Source organism: Seriola aureovittata, chromosome 11 (genome assembly GCF_021018895.1).
Source record: "Seriola aureovittata isolate HTS-2021-v1 ecotype China chromosome 11, ASM2101889v1, whole genome shotgun sequence".
Lineage (NCBI taxonomy): Eukaryota > Metazoa > Chordata > Actinopteri > Carangiformes > Carangidae > Seriola > Seriola aureovittata.
In genome coordinates this window covers 3,840,212-3,863,397 of record NC_079374.1, presented here as the reverse complement: position 1 = coordinate 3,863,397, position 23,186 = coordinate 3,840,212, and the positions used below count along the sequence as shown (strand labels likewise).

The 23,186-nt window shown below is 42.5% G+C and overlaps 1 protein-coding gene across 5 annotated transcripts in view; it reads left to right on the top strand.

Annotated features, from left to right (window-relative positions):
• raph1a (Ras association (RalGDS/AF-6) and pleckstrin homology domains 1a) overlaps positions 1-23,186 on the top strand; it is an 80,528-nt gene that overhangs the window by 25,378 nt on the left and 31,964 nt on the right. For 2 of the 5 annotated variants that reach the window (XM_056389008.1, XM_056389006.1), the window contains 8 exons: positions 5,634-5,768; positions 6,611-6,719; positions 6,871-7,010; positions 7,099-7,347; positions 7,566-7,625; positions 8,090-8,242; positions 8,384-8,557; positions 13,394-13,468. In XM_056389008.1, coding sequence (XP_056244983.1) covers positions 5,634-5,768; positions 6,611-6,719; positions 6,871-7,010; positions 7,099-7,347; positions 7,566-7,625; positions 8,090-8,242; positions 8,384-8,557; positions 13,394-13,468 — 1,095 coding nt within the window. Of the gene's footprint in view, positions 1-5,633; positions 5,769-6,610; positions 6,720-6,870; positions 7,011-7,098; positions 7,348-7,565; positions 7,626-8,089; positions 8,243-8,383; positions 8,558-13,393; positions 13,469-22,810; positions 22,889-23,186 lie in introns of all 5 variants that reach the window. The other 3 variants (XM_056389007.1, XM_056389010.1, XM_056389009.1) reach the window with 3 other exon arrangements.

Sequence of the window (23,186 nt, the reverse complement as noted above, 5' to 3'; positions counted from 1 at the left end):
ATTGACTTTGTTTGCTCTCTGATGTCGGCTGTAATTTAATTCATTGTGAGCGAGGGAAGGTTTGGCAAGAGAACTGATGCAAAAAGAGACGCACAAAAAAATAGGTTTATAAAAATAGAGGAAACAAAATAACAAAACACACATTTAGGTCTGGTTATGAGACACAACTGAGCTTTTGATGCTATTGTTCAGACAAACAATACGGTGATGGTGAACAGAGCAGTTACAGGCAAATATTTTCTTTCTCATTTTAGTTTGGCAAAGTCTTTGTATGGTCAGTCCTTTAGTGTGTGTGTGTGTGTGTGTGTGAGAAACATCTCGATTTACTGTCTGGATTCACTCTGCTTCTTTTTTCTGTGGGTCTGATTTATAGCTGCGCTTTACAAAAACCCAACAGGCCTAAAAATACTGTGTGTGTGTGTGTGTGTGTGTGTGTGTGTGTCCTGATATAGAGCCGTGGGAACAGGCCGCACTGAACGCACTCGGAGGGACTTTAAAGCGTTTTGTGTTGTTGTTGACGTTGCAGCAGCGGACCAGTTCAGGCTCCGTGTTGCGCTGTGGGAAACTGGGAGCTGCCCAGTACAGATGCAGTGTGTTGCTCAAGGGCACTGAAGCAACAGATGTTGATGGAGTCGAGAGGGAGGAGGAAGAGCCGAGAACAGTGCAGCTTTCTTTTAAATCTGTTTTTCTGAACTCCTCTCCTGTTGTCTTCTTTCCTCTCTTATTTTCTTTTCTCCCATTTCGTCTCCTTTCCTCTTGTCACCTTTTCTCTTGTCTCCTTTCCTCTCAACTTGTTTACTCTCTCCTTCTCTTCTCTCCTTTCCTCACGCCTCCTCTTGGAACCTTTTTTACTCTCCTCTCCTCTGGCCTCGTTTCCTCTCTTCTTGTCTTCATTAACTGCCCCTCTTGTCTCCTCCCCTCTCGACTTGTTTGCTCTTCGTTTGTTTTCTCTCCGCTGGTTGTCTCCTTTCCACATATTTCCCCTTGTCCACTTTTTGGTCTCCTCCTTTTTATCCTTGTCTCCTCCTTTCTATTATCCTCTCCTCCTCTCCTCTCCACTTGTCTCCTCTTCTCCCCCTCTCTTAGAGTTTTATGTCCCAGGTTGACACAGGGACCCTGATGTTACTCTGTACATGGATCATTCAGTCCTGACGCCTCTCTGCCAAGCAGCAGCTGCCTTAACCTCCATATTTAACTCCTTGTGAGGGGTCAGAGGTCAGGGTTTGGAGGTTTAGGCCACTTCCTGTCTGTGAAACCTCTCGGTGTTTAACAGGTGGTTGCGTCATTTCATTTCTACATGGCTGTGGAAGCGTGTCTGTGAGGGCTCCGTCGCTGCTGCAGGAAATCAAGAAAGTGCAGTAATAAATTCTGTGTTTTTTATTGTCTCACTCCTGTTGATTAAAATAGAGGAGCGATGAAGTGAAGGAGAGGAGGGAGTAGGAGTGAAGAGAGCAAGGAATGGAGGAATTAAATGAAGGAAAGGAGGAAGGGCAGCCGAGAGAAAGAGGTGGAAAAAACGGTAATAGACGGGGGGGGGGGCATTAAGGGAGAAGCGGGAGGAATGAAGGATGGGAGTATGATTGCATGGTTTCAGTCTGACAGACAGGAGGAGTGTGGCTCCAGCAGCAAAGTAATTACTGTTTACTTTGGATACACACACGCACAGCACTAACAGCCCGTCACTATGACCTGCTGTCTCAGCGCTGACTCTTTCTGGTGCTGCGTTCAATGGCACTCTGACAATCTGCAGCAACCAGTATAATGGAGATGATGAAATTCATGTGATCCTTATTTGGTTTTTCTCTCTGGGTTTGATTTCATGGGAGTTATTCCAGTGGAGCAGACACCAGCGTGACATCAAGTCCCTGCTTTCCACTGCATCATATGGAGCCATTAATATTATATAAACTTATATGTTTGTCATATTAAAAAAATGTTCAACATGACAGTTTCCTTTCCTGAAAAATGGCAGGTTTGATCAGTTTATGTGGTCGGAGGCAGATATGCACGGTCTAGTTTTTTAAGGGTGAAGCACCCATGTGTTCTCTGAGATGAAGCCTCGTCCAAGGACTGAGCTCAGTTCAGATACAACAGGAAGTGAATCTTCTTCTCATTTAAATTGCTGTAGGAGCCTGGGCCTGCGAAGAAAAACGGTTCATTTGTTGGCCGGCGTCTAACCTTCGCCGCGTGGAAACAGCAGATTGTTGTACGAGAGCGCAGCTGTGAGAGTTTTCACAACGCTCCTCTAGTCCCTCAGCGGTCCCCAAACCACACACACACACACACACACACACTTGCCCTATCCTCCAGTCTAAATGACAGACCTTCTTAACCACAGGGATCTAATTGTAGCACCACTCCTCAGTGTGTGTGTGTGTGTGTGTGTGTGTGTGTGTGTGTGTGTGTGTGTGTGTGTGTGTGTGTGTGTGCGCGGTGTGTTTTTCAAAGTGTTTGTATTTGGGTGTGTGACTTTCTGCTCTCTAATCTTGTGTGTGTGTGTGTGTGTGTGTGTGTGTGTGTGTGTGTGTTGGCTAACTGTCTCTGCCCAGAGAGGGACACGGGGGGCGACAACATAGCAGCTACCCAGGAATAACAAACCGTGCCCTGGGCGATACTCTGGGGTCGCCTTGGTGGAGATGTGGAGGACAGGATGGTGAAGGTAGAATAGAGGATGAGGAACTAGAGAGGATGAGAGGGAGGTGAGAAGGAGCCAGGAGGATCCATGGAGCAGGTGGGTGGAGGTGTCAGCAGGTAAAGCGAGGTAGACTAGACACCAGTTCAGAAACATTCTCCGGCTCCTGAGGCGTTCGCAGGCCAGCTCTGGGTCTCCTCTGGGTTTCCTCTGGGTTTCCTCTGGGTCTCCTCTGGGTCTCCTCTGGGTCTCCTCTGGGTCTCCTCTGGGTCTCCTCTGGGTTTCCTCTGGGTCTCCTCTGGGTCTCCTCTGGGTTTCCTCTGGGTCTCCTCTGGGTCTCCTCTGGGTCTCCTCTGGGTTTCCCCTGGGTCTCCTCTGGGTCTCCTCTGGGTCTCCTCTGGGTTTCCTCTGGGTCTCCTCTGGGTCTCCTCTGGGTTTCCTCTGGGTCTCCTCCCAGGTGGACATACCTGGTGGACATACCTGGAAAACCTCCAATGGGAGGCATCCAGGGGGAATCCTGATCAGGTGCTCGAACCACCACAACTGGCTCCGCAGCAGCTGTCCCCCGTCTCGAAGGGTTAACTCAACCAGCTTATGGAGGAAACTCATTTCGGTCGCTTGTATTTGTGATTTCATTCCTTCGGTCGTTAACCCAAAGGTCATGACCAGTGTGTGCAGTGAATCTTGGGATAGATCGGGCCGCCTGGGAAAAGAGGAAAGCATTTTTTCGGCAGCATTTGATGGAGCCCTCACAGTAGGACAGTCTTGTCGCACTGCTGTGATGTAATCTGTCTTCAAATGCAACCTGTGACGGACGTGGCTCCTGAATGAAGACACAGCTGCAATGTCTCAGCTGGAACATCTGGCCATTTCAAAAAAAGTAGGAAGAGCAAGTGGGTTTGGTACATTATTTTTATTGCTCTGAAATCTAACTTTTGTTTTTACGAGGAAGAATTTACTTGTCCTTTTTTAAAAGTTACATGGTCTCGCTTTAATACACAATAGATCATTTTGTTTTATCAAGTCAATAAATCACTTGAAATCAGATTTCATCATGTATAGGGTGAAAAACCTTAACACTACTGGTTGTCAACACAGAGAAGAATCCAGCAGCTGCTCTGTGTCTTCGCGTGTGTGTGTGTGTGTGTGTGTGTGTGTGTGTGTGTGTGTGGTGTGTGTGTGTGTTTCCGCAGAATAGTTATTTGCGTCATTAATCACAATAACACTCCCTCCAAAAGTGTGTTGACGTGTTTTCAGGGTGGTTAATACCCACACACGCTGCCTTAATCTCTCATAACCTCTCCCCTGATTTCTCCCTGGAATTCTTCTTGTATTTGTTTGTTATAAATCAAGTTTATGATTATTATTATCATTATTATTATTATTATTTTTAGACTGTGGAAGAGACCACTTTTGTCTTCCTGTAAACAGGAAGAGAGAAGGGTTGAGACGTCAAATCAATTTCTTCTTAACCCTGTTAACATCAGGACTGTCGTGTTTTATTGTAAATATGTTCAAGATTATTTTTGTTCAGTACAAAGCTGACATGTCTTTAGTGCAGAAGGAGACAAGACAAAAGGTCAAAGAAGAAGACAGTCTGGTGGCTGCAGTGTTAACGGCCGTAGTGGACATAGAAGTTTATCACCTGGGGGCATTAAGTTGCTGTAAAAATGTCATGTTTTGATTTTGGTATTTGTTGTTAAAGGTCTCATATAGTCTAAAGGTCTGTGTCCATGTGTAGTGTGATTATAGATCAGCTCTAGCTTCTATATTAATACTGTGAAAGTATCAAAGCCTCAGTCCACAGAGAAATGCACACAGCCTGTATTCAGAAACTGAGCCTTAAAACCAGCCGTCAGGACTTCTGGAACTTTGTGATGTCACAACAAAGCAGTCACCAAGCCCCGCCCACCTGGACCCACCATCCAAACCTTGCAGGATTCAGAAGAGAGGCTCAGAGCCTCCTCTCTTCTGATTGGTTCACCAACCTGTTGTTGCTAGAGCTCCAGAGAGAAGCCTGAGAGAGGAGATGTAAAACTTAAAACCACAAATATATCTTCTCATGGATCAACACTCAGAATAAAACACAGAAGAAGAAGAAAATATGGGACCTTTAAGATTAGCGAGTAACATGCTAATAGTAGAGGAAAGGTCGAGATCATTTGTAACCATTAACTAGTGGATTATGAATATTGATAACATTAAACTCTGGTATCTGAGGAGCAGTTTTCAATTTTTTTGTTTTTACTATGGAACAAAGTGTTTCTTGGCAGAACAGACTGACAGAACATTTGACCAAACTTCTTTGACATGGGAGACAAAAATGTCTCTGCTCAGCTCTTATTCGTGTCCCTGTCTCTTCTGAAAAGCTTCTAAAAAGCACTTCAAACGCCTTCATTAAGACAAGTCGCATGTTTTAACAGGAGGGCATGGCATATTTTGAGGAATCTGTATCCTGTTTGTTTTATTGAATACAGCTGGACTTTGTCTCTTTAAAAGTTCATTTGCTCGAGTTGTTTTCTGATTCAGTTCATTTATATTTTCACCAGCTGTGTTCTGTCACAAACAGGCTTTTAATTGTCATCTTTGATTTTTTGATTTTTTATTACAGCTTTTTAAATTTGTCTTCATCTAAGTGCGAACAAGCTTTAGAAAGGGTTCAAGAATCCTTTTTATGTGGATTTCCAAAACCTGTGGTCAAATGTTTTTGGGATTATTTTGTCCCACAGTTCGGTTGTGACCATTGACCTGCTTATTTTGGTTGCTTGCAATAATGGTGATCTAAGAGTTGATGTTTCCGCTGCTGTTTACTTAGAGAGAAATGCATGAAATCAGAATGTAATATGAAGTGCAGTACAGCCTGTTGGCCACTAGATGGAGCTGAGAGATCAAACTCTCTCTTGCAGCTGCAGGAGAATTAACCAGTGTCTCCTTCTCCTTCTCTTTCTTTTTCTTCTCCTCTTTTCTCTTCTTCGCTTTTCTTGCTTCCTCTTCTCCTCAGATGGACCATGTGTCAGACGAGGAGGTGGAGGTCAGGGAGGAAGAGGAGGAGGAAGAGGAGGACAGTGATAAGGAGGACCAGGACCTGGATAAGATGTTTGGAGCCTGGCTGGGAGAGCTGGACAAACTCACACAGGTACACACACACACACACACACACACATACACACACACACACACACACACACACACACACACACACACACACACACACACACACAGAAATAGATCCTACATATAGTCATATATTGTTATATATTGTTATGAAAACTTATTTTAGCTTTTTATCATTAGTATGGTTAAAAGATTTTAAAGCTCCTCCAGTGTAAAGGTCTGTGTCCATGTGTAGATTGATTATAGATCAGCTCTAGCTTCTATATTAATACTGTGAAAGTATCAAAGCCTCAGTCCACAGAGAAATGCACACGGCCTGTATTCAGAAACTGAGCCTTAAAACCAGCCGTCAGGACTTCTGGAACTTTGTGATGTCACAACAAATAGGAATTAACACTTCAAATAAAACACAGAAGAAGAAAATATGGAGCTTTAAGGTTTGCACCATGAGTGGCCATATTGTTTAGTTCTGAAATGATTAGCAAAAGTGCTGAACATTATGTGGTTACAGCTGGTTTTGTCTGTTTGAGATAATTGCCAATTTGATGTATTTAGGTTTTAGACTTTAGAAGAAGCGATTTTGGTCTCAGGGAAACTGTGACTCACTTTTGTTTTTGTGCCATTTTTCACCATTTAATAAACTAACTGTTTGCTTGATTGTAAAATGAATAAACAGATTTATTGGCAATGGAAGTTTTAGTTAGTGGGACACCTTATTTTGTTACCTAGATTTAAAGGTACAGTATGAGACTCAGCTTGTCAGACTGAGTTAAACTGTAGTAAAGAGTAAAAAAAAATGGTTTTCATTCATACATTCACACACAAACTGATACCTTCTTTTTCTTTTTCTCTCGATCCGTCCAGAGTCTGGATGACGGCCGCCCGGAGCGGCCTCCTCAGCAGAAAGCTCCCCTCAGACAGGAGACCAACATGGCCAACTTAACCTACAGATTCTCCATCTACAACATCAATGGTCAGACACACACACACACACATATATATATATATATATATATATATATATATATATATATATACACACAACACACACACTTTAATTTTCTTTAATTCCTCATTGTGATTTGATCAGTTTGTCTCATATCCTGACATCCGTCTGTCTGCAGAGGCGTTGAATCAGGGCGAGAACGTGGATCTGGACGCTCTCATGGCTGATCTCTGCTCCATCGAACAGGAACTCAGCACCATCAACACAAAACCCAACAGCGCCGGCAGCCTGGCTCGCCTGGGGCTGACCGACACCAAGGTACACGCACGCCCACGTACCTGTGGTTGTCGTGTTTATTAAAATCTAGTCATTTTAAGGTTTTAATACTGAGTCTCTTCGTCTGCAGGTCCGTCAGAAGCCTCCAGCAGGGCGCAGTGGCAGGCAGCAGCCAGCAGGGAGCAGCAGCGCCGGAGGTGGTGGCGGTGGCAGCAGTAGCGGTGTCAGCGGTGGGGGCGGCAGCAGCGGGGCGAGCAGCAGCAGCAGCAGCACCAGGGCGTCGCCGGCCGGCACGATCAGAGCTCCCACCGGGCATCATGGGAGACCGGCGCTGGCTTCTAACTTCAGTCTGGACGACATCACCGCCCAGCTGGAGAAGGTGTGTTTGTAATGATGCAGTGCATGAGAATAAAGAGTAAATATCAAGAAATTTGTTCATTCAATCAACTCATATTCACCAAAAACACATTTATTATAACGTAAACCAAAAATACAGCCACGTTCGGGTGTTTGTAAAACTGCGGGGATTGGTCTGATGGGTGTTTCACAACAAGAAGTCGAATTCTAAACTTTGAATTAAACTGTTTACCCAAACAGTTGCCTCATCAGGGTCACAGAAGTCTGGGGAAATTCAAGAATGAAAGGAACGCAGACACGGTGGGTTTTTCTTGATGCAGCAAACCAACAGAAATAGGTCAGAGTGAACTGGAGGCAAAGACGGAAACTTGTTTCTGTGGTCGAGCAGTAGATTTCCTCCAAACTGAACCTTTTTAGATACTGTGTTTGTTCCAGTTGTAAAAGGTTGGAAACCAGAACTTTAGTGGAGAAAACGATGCTCAGTGAAACACGTACATACACCGACTCTTTCAGGGTTCACTTGTGAAATTAACCCTCGGTGTCCCTCATATTCACACTAACATTCAGGTACTTTACACTATTTAAATGGACTGACCTGCAAACTGCCCTTAACCTAGAGTCTTACATTTCCCTCAGAGATTTATTATTTGATGCATATTCATACTGCCATCAATGTATGTGGTAAAATGTAAAAAATAAAGTTTGATCCCGCCCCATCTTATGTCATTTCTTCCCTTCTTCTTCTTCTTCTTGTTCTTCTTCAGGCGTCTCTCAGCATGGACGAGGCTGCTCGTCAGAGCTCCTCCCACTCCCTCAGCTCCGCCTCCACCTATACATCAGCCACGATGCGGCGGCCCGCATCCTCCCAGCGCCAGCACCGACGCACGGGATCGGTCGGCACGGTCAGCGACCACGAGGTAAACGGAGGTTTTAACTTATCAACTGTACATCATTGAATTGGGAGCTCTAGTATTTGGAGTTGTAAAGTCTCCACCTGACTTTTAGTTTCTCCAGGTCTGAGACCGACAGCCCTGCTCTGTTCTCTCTCTCTCTTTCAGGTGCGTTCAATCGTCCACTCCTCGCGCTCCTCCGTCACCTCGGCGTCCGGGGTTTCTGTTAACTCTGCTTCCTCCATGGATTCGTTGGACAGCGTCCTCCGCTCCAATGAGTCGGACGGTCAGCAGTCCACAGGTCAAGCTGAGGGCGCCAGTCAAGGTCATCACATCACAGAGGTACGTGAACAGAAAGAATGAGTGAAGGATTCGTATGTTTCACCTTGAGGTGGGCGTCTTCGGGGACGGGCTCCAGGCCGTTTCAGGGGAGGCTCAGTGAATGGTAGAGAAAAAATATTACAGGTGATCAGGTGAATTGGCCTAAATGTGTGTGATTCGGTTAAAGACATAGTTCAGAGTTGCAGTAGATTTGAGGAACTTTACTGTTTTTCCCAGAGTCAGAAAACTAATAAAAGCCTTAGGACAGACCTTTTTATATGGATTTATTTGGTCTCAAGTTATCACAAACAGCAGCTTGAGGCCGTCTAGGCTCAATTGTTGAATGTCTATGGAATCAAATAACACAATCATGATCCTATAGGCATCCAGGAACTGAGCGAAACAAAGCAAGTCAACAAAGGGGAGGCACCTTTTTCCAAGGTTTGTCAGAGGGGGAGTCCCACAGTCTCACACTTTGAAATCCCCGGTTTTAGACAATGTGGGGGGAAAGGGAATGAATAATAACTACAGCATCCGTCAGATTAATTGCTCTCCAAGGTGAAGATGCAACAAATTCATCATCATCCACATCCAGAGCTCTTTGTAAGACCGGCACCAGAGCGAGCGTCAACTGAAGAAAACATCTCCAACAATCAGAATCCGACACAAATCTGTTTCTGTATCTGAGGAAACCCGTGAACACACATTTGTTTCCTCACTCTCTGTGTGTGTCCTCTACTTTGAGTTTATTAGGAACACCCAGCTATAACTAATGCAGTCTAATGAAACAGTCCTGCAGTAAATCCTCCTGCATGAAGGTTATAATGTTCGGTTTGTGTTGAAATTGATTCAGAGAATTATTGATTCAACTTTACGGCCATTTTGGAGGCTGCAGTCTGTGGTGCTGTTGAACTGTATTGTATTATATTGAGAAGTGTTTGTCCGGCCCCGTTTCTATCACTGAGGGTAGATTAAAGAACAGAAACACCTCTCTGTATGATACAATACAATTCAACAGTGACACACGCCACATCCTGCAAAATGATCACAACACCTCGAGGAAACAGTGTCAATAAAAGATGAACATGGAAGTCTTCATACAGGGAAGATTTACTGCAGGACTGTTGGATTAGCTTTAGCTAGGTGTTCCTAATAAACTGGGAACTGGAGTGTAGCATCGACTGAAACACACAGGGGTTTAAAAGAAACCAGAACTAATGCTGTTAGCTGCAGCTCACTATCATGCTGCTGCAATTATCAAACGCACTAATGGTGGATGCCTCATTCAGATACATCAACATTAACTCGTTAGCTCGGCAGATGCTTCAACACCGCGTCTCCTGTACACAGAAATGAACCGAGGCCTCCATCACAGCAAGATACGTCACTGCTAATTACATTTCCGGGCTTTTAGCAGCAGGATGGTGATTTGACTGGATCCACCTCTCTAACACCTGTCTGTCCACCGGCTGGGATTACGCTGAGTCTGCGATCGTTTCAAGCAGATTAGGGAGAGATAATGTGCGTCAGACGATAATAGCATTTCAAATACAGGGAAATTTATCAGCCTACATTAACGTTTCAGACTCAAATGGGAGGAATGTAAAAGACCACGTGCTTTACATTACTGTACATGTCTTGTTGTTCAGTTTTGAACAGTTTTTAGATGGATGGATGTTTTTGTTTTTGCAGAAATCCATCACAATCCAAGTGATGCAGTGCTGTCATTTTCAAACCAATCTGCATTTCAGTTGAGATCAACACATGAAATAAAAGCAGGTCGTTCAGCAGGAATGAGGGGAAAACATAATTTACAGATTCACAACTCCAGTATTGTAAAATATCACCTGTTTTATCAGACGATTGCATTTCTAAAGAGAGATATCGTCTTTTTCTTTTGGCTTCAAGTCTGTTTTTCCTCGACTTTACTAACACTTGTGTTGTTTCCCAACAGTCCACCTTTCCTCGCTCTTGAGTTTTATTTTTTGTTTGTTTTACAGTGTAGGTTGTTCTAGGTTTCGCTGCAGCAGTGTTTTGTGTTGGCTGCTGGCTGTGTGGTGCTGACGGTTCCTGCTGCTTCGGGCTGCGTCCTCGCTTCTTTTATCGCCAACCCCGCTCAGTTTTTCTGTCCAAGATTAGACTGAGAAAGAAAAGCCACGGTCATAATCTTCCCTGAATCACCTACGTAGTCAGATGTGAACAAATATAACGCCAAAAAACAGCTCAGAGCGATTATAACGGTTGGTTTTTTACCATGAATTTTCCATTTCACAAGGTTTTTTTTAAGCATTTCTTCCTCAATCCCAAATGTTTCTGACCCTGGTGGCTGCTGAGGGAATTTATCCCCAAACCTTGTTGTTCTTAGTGCCTTGCTCAAGCCAAAAAGCTGCACTGCAAAGACAAAACCTGTTCAGTGAGCGGGAAACTGGGTTACTGCTCCAGTTCATCCAGTGCACACAGCGAATCTGAGAGAGCAGCAGCAATGGAGAGGAAGATGGAGAGAACTGGAGGGGGGGGGGTGAAGGAAAGAATAAAATTAGAATAATGAGATGAGAAGCCAGAGTGATTCAGCAAATGGCTGAAGATGATAAAGGAATTAGGAGAAGACAATGATGGAAAGTAAAAGGCGAATTCAGAGAGAGAAGCGAAGAGTGACGCATCTAAAAAGAAAAGTAAGAGACGAAGAGACGGAGAGAGGAAAACAAAAAGAGACGGATTAGAGGAGAGAGTGCTGCTCCCATGAGTCCAGCTCATTAGAAACTGGGACTGCTGCACTTTGAATCCCTCCTTTACACGCTCACTCTATTAAGGGCAGTAAAAAATAAGAAAGTTTTAGGACTCACTAAATCTCCACTGAATTGTTGCAGGACTCAGCTGGACGTCCCAGGAGGAGTAACGGATGAACGGCGTGTTGGTTTTCAGATATAAGCTCTTTAATCGGAGGGTCGCTGTGTCACGGATAAAGATACATATTACTAGTCTTCCTATGGACAGTAACATATAGGGGCACTTGTCTTCTTGATTACTGTATCCTAGAGGACATCAACACACACACACTTGGATGTGGTTGGTCAGATCTTGGCCAAAGGGAGAAGCTGACTGTAATCGTGTGTGTGTTTGCATTAGTACATGTCCGTGTGTATGACCTAAATATTATTTTTAATCTGTGGTTATCATGAAAGAACTAATGCTTTCTATAAAATGGTTTCTAGTGATTGAAGCACACGCACAGTTTATTAAAGATGGGCGCAGATGGTGTGTGAGTGTTGGAAAATAAAGTGTAGATTTCTTTATTGTTGTCGAGATTTCCACAGTGTCTCTCTGATAACATTAAATTAAACAATTAATTTATATCGTTTGAGGAGATGGATATTTTTATTCCAATACAATAATCTTGGGAAATATCCTGGCGTATCACAATCAGATCAGAAAAGCAAACTGGGACTGGATCCTCTTATAAAAAGGATCAAATCTGCTGTGGCTCCAGACTGGACGGACTGGGAAACCTGCTACAGGATGAACTGGTGACTCTCATGTATGTGGGATTATATAAATCTCACTGATTTGGCTCGTGTCTGTTGGTGGAGTCCACAATGTCAGTAAATAAGAGTAATATGGTGAATAATTGAGCAGATAAATAATTAATAAAAGTCTGTCTGGGACCCCGTTGGCCTGGAGTTAAAATCCTGTCTGTGTGTCTGCCCTGTTTTTGTTTTTTCTCTCTCCACTCTCCCTCCAGTAAAGCCTGAAGCAGTAGTGACTGTAAACTTGTTTCTACTTGAATTATTTAACCTTTATCTCCCAAGGAAATGTTAACAGGACTCCAGTAGTCCACTGTAGTTTGTTATCTGAAGCGTAATGAGACTCCAGACGTTACTGGGAAACTTAATATGGTTTTTATCAGGGTGGATTTTATCAGCTAAACAGCAGAACTGAGACTGAGTGAGTCGATATCAATACAGTTTGTCACAACCTTCGACCGGCAGATAAACCGTCGATAAAACTCATTAACAGTTAACAGCTAGTTTCAACCATAGACTGTAAATAAAGCTATAGCTAAATTGCTAGTGTTAGCATTAATGGCTGTCTACTCAACGGTCTAAAAGAAACGCTGTGAGTTCAGCATTAAAACTTCAGTGGAGAGAAACACCAGTGTTAACTTCTTTTGTCTCTATCACGTCTTTTCTTCTACTGAAGTTAGCATGCTAACCAGCTAGCGCCGGCCTGTCTGGTCTTTCTGACAGTGACTCACTGTAGCCTCCAGTCTGTCCTGAAGACGTAGCGCTGCTCAGAGGACGTATTTTATAACCTCTTGTCTTGTAAACGCAACAATGGCTGAAGCTGTCGTCAAGCGACAGTCGTCAACACCTGCTCCTGGTGAGAAACCACTTTGAGGGGCGGAGAAAACGTAACTTTTCTGCTTTAGGAATTTTTAAATCATATTCAGTAGACTGCGCAGGTCGAAGAAAACTGAAAGATAAAATGAAAGCACTGCATCACAGTATATCAGTTTGAGTGTGTTGCACATCACAGACTGGTGTGTTACAGGATCCTTCCTGATGGTATTGATCTAGTCTGGGTGAAAACAAACTCTAAGCTTTATCAGACCGTTGGTTAATGTGTCTTAACATTTCCTTTTTCCCAGCGTAGCTGTATCATCACTGTAACCTGTTTTTATGATGTGTACAGCTCTTCGCAGGTTTCTGTCTCTGACTACTTCACCGACGATGCTGATGTTTTCCCGCTGCTGATCTCTGCTTCACCGCACAGCTTTCTGCTAAACTGCCACATCCAACCAATCAAACAGCAGATTAATTCATCGGGACTCTCTGTCTCTCTCTCTCTCTCTCTTTAAAGCACTCCTATCTGGACAGGGAAACCTCTCTGATTCTGAGAAACATAGCAGGAAAACCTACCCACCTGCTGACCAAGGTGACACCCCCCATTCATTACTGCACGCCTCCCCACTTCTCTCGCATGCCGACATCCTGCGCCCCTCCCCCCGTCCCCTCCTCCTCTTTGTACATGCATGTTGTTTCACTCCGGATGAGTCATGGTCACCTTGCATGCTTATTCCTCTTCTTTTCACCTCCATTTTTCTGCCCTGTCCTCCTCTGTAGTGTTGAATAACGGCGGGTTTGTTTGTGGTCATGTGATGTATCATGACATGTCCTGTTTGGCTGCTGGTGTATATTCACAAAGCTTTACAGAGGCTGCGGCACACCGGGGTCTCAAGTTTGCTTTCATGACTCTTCGCACCAGTGTGCAGTCTAACACTGGTGCGACTGTAGCCTGATTAAAACAACCAATCTGTTTGTCCTGCTGGAAAATTTCTGCCCACGAGGCCCGAGATTCTCCGGAAGCGTCAGACACATTTTTAAACTTGTTTCTAATGACTGAACGTGACCTGAAATAAAGTGGAGCAGTGACATGATTTCCATACAAACAAATCATTATTGTGATAATGAGAAGAAAAAAAATACCAATAGGAAATCTGTAATTCAAAAAGGCCTTTGTAGAGCACAAATTCAGCACATTATTCTACTTTTACTTTGAACTTTTCACTGTGTTTCATTCATAGCGGGGCATAAAAGTAGATCGATATAAAACATGTAGTTTTGTATTTATGAAAATGACAGAAATTACTCAACTGTGTTTAAAGGTCCATATTTTACACTTATTTGAAGTGTTGATCCATAAATTTTAGTTTTAAGAACCAAAAAGCATCTCGGTGTAGTTTTACATCTCGTCTCTCAGCTTCTCTCTGGAGCTCTAGTAACAACAGGTCGGTGAGTGAACTGAGTGAACAAATAAAGATCCAGCAGATTTCAGGTAAAAACACTCAGAGAAACCAAATCCTGCAAGGTTTGGATGGTGGGTCCAGGTGGGCGGGGCTTGGTGACTGCTTTGTTGTGACATCACAAAGTTCCAGAAGTCCTGACGGCTGTTTTTATGTCTCAGTTTCTGAATACAGGCTGTGTGCATTTCTCTGTGGACTGAGGCTTTGATACTTTCACAGTATTAATATAGAAGCTAGAGCTGATCTATAATCACACTACACATGGACACAGACCTTTACACTGGAGGAACTTTAAGGACCTAGAGGAGCACACAGTGTCACCATGAGTCCAGTCACACTGTGTGACAATAATCAGGAGATCCACTGATATTCAACACATATATTAGAGGCAGAGGCATGCTGGCAGTTTTTTTTCAAGCTGCCAAACATGCTATTTATTGGCTGTTGTCTCTTGGTCCTTATCGTGGTTTTAAAGGAAAGTAAAAACTTGAAAGAACCGCCACCGTACCTGTCCTTTGTTGGAGTAACTTTACCATCATACATGGCAGGTATTCTGTGCAACAAAGATTCAAAAATGTAGAACAACCCTGAAATAACTGAACATTCGGAAAATATGAAAACGTGTGTAAACAACAGAAACAGCAGAAAAGACAAATCTATTGAATCCCCTGACAAACAGAAAACACATTAGTGTCACTGTGTTTGAGGCTTCACTCTGTAAAGCTTTGTGATTACTGGCCATGACTGTGTTCACCTGTGTGTTTGTGGGTTGGAAAAATACTCCTTGTGTGAGCGACCGGTCTGTGCAGCTCCCTGGTTCCTGTTTGCTGCTGCAGTTTGTTACAGTGACGACAGAGTTTGATCTGATCTGCTGCCACAGTGCAAAAGGTCATTTAACCTTTTGTTTTCTCTGTGAAGCATGAACGTTTGCTTCATCCGAATGTTGAGAAAAGGCATGAGTGAAATCAAACTGTAGCTGACTGCATGTGTGCTGTGTGTGTGTGTCATGTGACGGTTTAATTGCTGTTGTGTGTCAGTGGTTGACTGCAGTGAAGAGTCTTTCCAGGATCCGATCACACAGGAGTTTTTGTAAAATGCGGAAGCGATTATTTACCAGAGGTTCCACCATTTTGCCCATGAGAAAATTCTACATTTAAGTTTGTTTGGAGAGTACTAATACTATTTGTCACAGCAGTCTCGGCTTCTAATTGGACAGTAAAAGTGCCAGTGATGTGATTGAAGGCACCAGACTCCAAACAGACAACATGCAAAACACTCACATTACAAACAAGTAAAGCTGCTAACACACTTCCTGTGTGATCGCACTGTGAGACTGCTTCAACAACACTGTTGGGGGAAACTCACTGGGATTACGGACTCATGTTAAAGAACCTAAGCACAGGTAAGTGAGACGGTCCACGCTTCTGTGTCTGCTAAAAGTCAGCTGAGCAGAGGTCGTACTGTGTGTTCCCGTGAAACCAGCTCCATCAATAAAAGAGGGGAAACAAGCTAAAGATCAATAATGGAGAAGGTACGGCAACATGCAGCGTACCCGGATGGTGCATTCAAAACGCTCCTAAAGGTTGAGCATAAAAACGATGGACACTTCTCACTCTCAACGGTCGCCATCTTGGCTACGAAGCGGAAAGTGGAGGGACCACCAACCTATTTCCAAACTTGTGAAAATGGCGACTGAAGAATAAGGTGGAGCACACGTCTATCGGCGCCTTAATGTCCATGTCACGTGACACACGGCGCGCACACACACATACAGGAAAGTAAAACGAGAAGTTTGAGGTCAAGTGAGCGACGCAGCCGACAGGTGGGCGACAACCGCCGCCGCCTGTCAGATTTGAGACGCAGCTTTTGTCTTTCATACAGATTGTTGGGGAATTACTGTTTGTATGAGCGGAGCTGGGATACATGTGTACATCTTTTTCTGATAATAACCATTAAGAATATACAAAAAATGTGTAATTACAAAGAGACATATGCACTAATTCAGGCTTTGTTCATTTTCTGTGACGACAGACATGACTCCTGGTCTGTTGCACTGTTTTTTTAAAACTTTTTTCTGAGCTTCAGCGGGAGGCCTGGACATCAGATAAACAGTAGTAGTTAAAGCTGAGAGCGTGCGGCAGTGACCTGAGAGGAAGCGGTGAAGCAGCTTCGCTTTGTTCTGCTTGGTAATGAGTGTTTGGAGCTCAGCCAGTTGTTGTAATGGAGCTCAGTACATGAGCTCAGTGATAGCAAACATTGATCAATGCACATAATGGGGCTAGATAGTCCTCTGATTGTTGTCAGTGCTGCTGGGAGGCTTTTCTGGTTGAAGTCCTAAATTTGAAAATAAAATCATAATATTTCAAGAAAATAGTCATAATATTAGAATAAAGTTGTAATTTTTGGTTGTAGCTCATGAATTTATTTTATTTCTGATGTGTTGCGACATAATATACATGGATGTCCTCGGGTAGAAGTGTGGCTCTGCTGCTGTTAAGCTAAAGCTGTAGGCTTCTTAATAGCGAAGGTCAAAGTTTTATTTATCTCTGTGTGTGTGTGTGTGTGTGTGTGTGTGTGTGTGTGTGTGTTTATAGGCATTAGATAGAGAGTAAGCAAGGAGGCTTTCCTCTGGTTGGATCGGCGATGTCATGATTTGATTGGATGATAAAGCAGATGAGGCCGTTTGATTGGATGTTAGAGGAATGTGCCAGATCTACAGGGATAATCTTCTTTGGTGCAGAGACGGGGTGATTCCCTGTAGCAACATATACATGCACGTGTACACACAAACACTCACACTCACACACACACACACACACACACACACACACACTCTCTCTCTCTCTCTCTCTCTCTCTCTCTCACAGCAGCTGGCTGGCAATGGGCTGTCTCATTTGGACGTCTTGGCTTTGGCTGTCTTCGTAATGGCGGCTCACAGACACACAAATCTGCTCCAAGTCCTCCTCATTTTTTCATTTCTCATCTCTGTTTCACTTCAGAGAAAAAAACAAAACATTTTTCCCGAGACTGAGTTCTGGATCAAGCTTCAATTTAAAGCTCATAATTTGACCCAATCTAGTAAAACATCCCTGAATTATCTAATTGTACTTTGTGGCCTTTTCGCCACTAATGCACCATCGTATCAGAGAGTATTGGATTTTTTTAGTAACAGCACAATACAAGCTCCAGAATTAAATGAATGTAGTCAGATTAATGTTTTAGTTTTAACATCCATTTATCTCCATTGGTTTCAAATCCAGCTTTTACTGCTGCGGATTTAAACCGAGCCAAGATAACCCGTCTCATTGTCCCTCAGTGTTTCGCTCCTGCAGTTATTCTGACTCCACTGAGTCCAGGCATGAAGTTGCTTTGAGCTGCGTCTTGGAAAAACGTGATTTTGTTTTAATTTGTGGTCCCAGATTAGGGGGGGGGGGGGGGGCTGAGATTCCAGTGCAGGCAGATTACGAGCTATGGGGCCAGTCTAATTCTTGCAGTAGTGATTAGGCTGAGGGTGTAATTATCTGGACTCATTAGAGCAGCTTCCAGTACAGCGGTGTGTGTGTGTGTGTGTGTGTGTGTGTGTGTGTGTGTGTGTGTGTGTGTGTGTGTGTGTGTGTGTGTGTGTGTGTGTAGCTCTGCATATGGAATAGTCTTTCTGTGTCAGTGTTACACCGCCGCAGCAATAACTGCAACCCACCCACACACTTTCTCTTTCATACACACACACACACACACACACACACACACACACACACACACAGCTGGCCCACTTCTGCTGCTTCCACATGAGTCGCATCGCTCCGCTCTGTTCATGAGCCTATGGCGGCTCAGGAGGGACATGTTCCTTATGACTTCAAAGGCAGCGGGATCCTTCCTGGGCAGAAGCTAATTTTAGTGTCTCTATAATGTAGGTCAAGTGAATATCTATGAGATGGAGAGAAAAAAACGTTTACGCTGCAAGCTGGAAATGACGTTGACGGCAGCGGTGGGAGGAAAAGAAAGATCCCTGTGGTGGGATAAATAGAAAGCTGCAGAAAGAATGGTTTCTCTCGAATAAATAATTATATTTTTTTATCCATATAATAATGTGATCAGATGCTATAAGAGAGTGTGACAGACCAAAACACACCAGGAAAGACAGAATTTTGCTTAATTAATGGATGAATTAATGGATTATAATATATTAAGCTGTTTTAATCAGTTTTTTCAATGGATTTAATGGATTAAAATCCAGTTAATGAATTAACACACTAATATTACATTATTTACATTATTATTCATGATAAGCAATGATCTTTAAAAGCAATAAAGTAAGAGATTTCTCAGCCTCATGCAAATGACTTAAGTAGAAACATCATACAGATTCAGATTTTCAACTGAAAATAATTAGTGCTAATTAATTAATGCTAAAATCATATACATTACCTGTTAAATGTTTGTTTAGCATTAAGCTAACAGCTGCCCAGATGTTAATCCATGACTTGTAGAGATACATTTAGACCTGAAGGTTTAGAAATTGTGGAAATTTTGAGCAGTTTGCTAGCTCGTTAGCATAGCTAAATAAAATGTAGATAACGAGACTGCGGAGGTTATTGACGATCAAATCATTATAAACCATTAGGAAACAATAATAAACATACAGCAACAACAACCATGTGTTGTTTTATTTATATTGGATTATTTTAAAAGATTTAAAATTCTTCAAAAGTAAAACGTCAAGATATTATTGATCCCAATAAACTTTACACTCATATTTATGTGGAAATCTAAATGTGATGATGAAGATGTTGGAGGCAGAGATGAGGGGGACAGTAATGACTGTGATGTCAGTGATGATGAAGATGATGATAGCTGACACTTGTTAGCCTCCTGCCTCAGGCATGTCATAGTCTGTAGATGACGAATTGTGAATTGCAACACAACTGACACAACAGCCAGTTAGCATTAAAGCGCTAACTGTAATGCTAACTGTCTGATACACAGACTGGGACATGCTAACACCAACTGTTTTTTATAGGCTAAACATTTAATTGTAGCAGCCATTAAACCTTGGACTTTTAGCCACAGTTTCACTTTTAGTTCAAATGTTAAAAGTCGCTAACAGATGATGTGTTACATAATTTATCAAATTTAAGCCTCTGTGTTTCATTCATTTCAGATCTCCACATTGTTTTTAGCTGCATTTAAGCTCAAATAGGTGTTATGTAAGTCTAAGATCTGTGCGTCACTAGAGTTTTAACGGCTGCGGATGCTAATTGATGTTGCTAGATTAAGTCTACATTTACGTAATATGATATGGCTTTTTTTTTGTTTTTGATTTCGTAACCAAACACATTATCAGACATTTTATTTTTAATGTCTTTCCAGTTCCACCTCTTCTAAATGCTCACTGCCACTAATGCTGGTTTTTTTTGTTGTATTTAAAGGTAATTAACATTAAATATTTATAAAATGCATCAATTTTTATAATATAAATAAATAACTTTTATTATAAGGTTCACAGCTAATAAGATTATTTTTAATGTAGCATTTTAACAACAGTGAGGAAAAGTTTTTACCAGTTAAAAACACAATCTACTAATATTACATAATCACATATTTGACAACATTTAATTTCTGTACAGTTTCCTGGAAAGACTCGTGTAGTTTGGTTCAAATTAAAGGAAAAACAGAAACAAAATTCTGACACTGTTATTTTAGTGAGATTATTTGTTGAGTTTATTATTGACTTCCGGTGAAATTGATAGAAATTTCTCTATTTAAAACACAGTGATTATTTATTACTTGTTCATTTATTTTAGAAACTTTATTCTTCATACATGGGGAAAAACATTTTGCGTCTGTAGATATCCTCTGTATTTTAAAAGCCCTCCTGGGGACGGACACTGGAAACGAACAGTAGCTATAAATGCGACGATGCATTGCGTTGGATAATTGTTGTGTCTGTGTATTCTGCATCTACTCCCATCAAATGAACATGAAATGAATAAATGAAATCGAATGAATACAAATCTCAAGGTTGAGCTAGCTTAGCATTTAGCAACAATTGGAAGTGTACCAACCAATCACAAAGTTCTACCTTCATTTGGAGCCAAACATGTTTCTTTCCAGGAAACTTCTTAAGAGATTGTTAGGAAATAAATTGGAATTGAAGAACCTGTAAAATAAAGTGTTGCCAACAACATACTTTTATTATATTTTTACATTTATTTATTTCTTTTTACCACATGAATCCCATGTAACTCCTTTTGTTTAAATATTATTAGGTGCCAGCTAAAAGAAACAATATATTTTCTCACATTTTAAACAGATTTCTTGCTTTTTGAGTAATTTAAATTAAAATCATCTAAATTTCATCATCTATAATATCTATATGATATATAATAATGTAATGTAATACCTATAATATATATGTAATCTTTAATCATAGTCATCTATGTTTAGTTTAATATCATCATTGATTTGTGTAATTTATTATTTATTGTTTCTACATTGTGATACCTTGACAAGTCACGGCTCTTAATGCCAACGCTCCATGTGTCAAACTGATGATGCAATTCATTCATTTTAATCTTCTGTTCGGCGCCAACCAAAACACAGGCCGGTCATTATGAAGCTGTTTATGAGCTTATGCTGTAGGCTTCCCTGCTGCTTCGAGAATGTGTGTGTGTGTGTGTGTGTGTGTGTGTGTGTACTTCAGCGGGTTTTCGGGGTGCTGATAAGGAGATTGGCTGGTAATCTCCTCTTCCTCGTCTTCCCCATCATCTTTGTTTCCTTCTGCCCTTTCGCTCGTTCACAATATGGATCCTCGTGTGTGTGTGTGTGTGTTTGTTTGTGTTTGTGTTTAAGCCTACTGGCTAAAGTGGAACACCTCCGCTAGGGTGCAAACAGACATTCAGATGCTCATGTGAAGTGACTGGAAAGATTCCCTAAAACTGACCACATACAGAGAGAGAGAGACAGAGAGAGAGAGAGAGGGAGGGAGAGAGAGAGACGGCGGGTGAAGTAGTGAGAGTGAGATAAGGACAAAACAAGGAGGAAAAACAAATCAGATGAAAGAATTGGAAAGACGAGAAGACTGTGTTGCACGGAGCGAAACGGGAATGGAGAGACGGCGAGGAGGGGGCGAGAGAGCTTGAAATAAAGGGATCAGTGCCTCTGCATGTAAGTTGGCACAGCAACGATGCCCCTCCCCCACCCCATCCATCTCTACCCTTCCCTCTCTCTTCCTCTCCTCTCATTCCCTCTGTCTCGCTCGGCCAGGGAGGATGTGACAGCACAAGGTAGCATCTTTCACTTCCATCTGTCAGTGAATCAGTCAGTCAGTGTGTGGAGGTAAAAAACCAGACGGTCAGCTTCTAACCAGACGATCAGTCAGTAGATTTTCTGTTTACTCAGCGACTAAATCTGGCTCTCAGTCGGTCGATAACTAGATTAGTCAAAATACAGCTCAGCCAGTCAGAGTGTAAACAGACAGACAGACAGTCGGTTGCTCAGTGTTTCTGCCTGATTCTCGTGCTGTTTATTTCTACTTCTGTTTCTACTTCTGCTCTTTTATTTTGTGCTTGCAGATCTTGTGTTAGTGTCTGCGCTCTGCTCTGCTGAAATCGAGGCTTCTTCTGCTCCTCCATCCGTCCTCCACTGCTTCACCTCTTACAGGCGGTTATCTGCGATTTTGTTGGAGGTTGACAAACTGAAAGAGATAAGTTGTGCGTTTGGTTGTGGAAAAGAAAACAGACGGCACTTTCTTCACATCTCCATCCGAGTCTCATACCTTCCAGTTAGTTTGGCTATTTGGCAAATTTTTGGATAATCCTCCAGAGGGACAATAACTGTCTACAAACATGTAGCGCCAGAGCGTTAATCCAGTCTCCTACAGCCACAGTGATATGAGATAAGAGACGATGATGATGATGATGATGATGATGATGAAGAGGATGAGGAGGAGAGGCTGGCTTTGCGCTGCCAACCAGACGTGTGTGATAGCTCCTCACAGTTTCACCTCTGTCTTGTCTCTGGACTAACCCTGCACTGCTGCTCATCTTCTTTCACCCAGTGTGGAATCTATTAGCTGCTGGAAGAAGAAGAGGAAGAAGAAGAAGAAGAAGAGGAAGTCTAATTAAGCAGGAACACATAAAACTCTGCTGATTAAAAAAAAAAAAAAAACACTGGGATTTTCTGGAGTTGTTTTTTTTTTTTTTTTTTTAAATACCTGATTTTGAACTTTATTTGATGTAAAAACACAGAAGCGTCGACTGTTTGACAAAAGTAAAGATGAATTCCTGTTGGAGGAATCAGGTGAGAGGACAAGTGGGTTTTAATCAGGACGTGTGTCCTTAATACGGACAGAGGGATAATGAGTGTGGAAGGAATGTGTCTGTGCTGTTGTTTTGTGTTGACTGAGCTGTGTGTAGTTTCTGTTGTCATCATCACTGTGTGTGTGTGTGTGTGTGTGTGTGTGTGTGTGTGTGCAGGAGGAGCAGGCTGCCAAGCTGAAGGCAGAGAATATCCGACTCGCCCTGGAGAAGATCAAGGAGGCCCAGGTGAAGAAGGTGAGTCTGGTTCACACACACACACACACACACACACACACACACACACACATAAGGAAGAAAGAAAGAACATTAAAGAAATATGTGTTGTGTATATTTGCGCATGTGTGTGTGTGTGTGTGTATGTGTGTGCGCAGGATGTGTGTTGGTCCATGTGCATGTGAGTCTGAGACTGGCACGTGTCCAGCCGACTCAGTTTTCTGGGTCAGGTCAGTGTTACTCCACATTGGTCAATAACAGCTGGGGTCAACACACACACACATACACTATATATATATATATACACACACACACATAT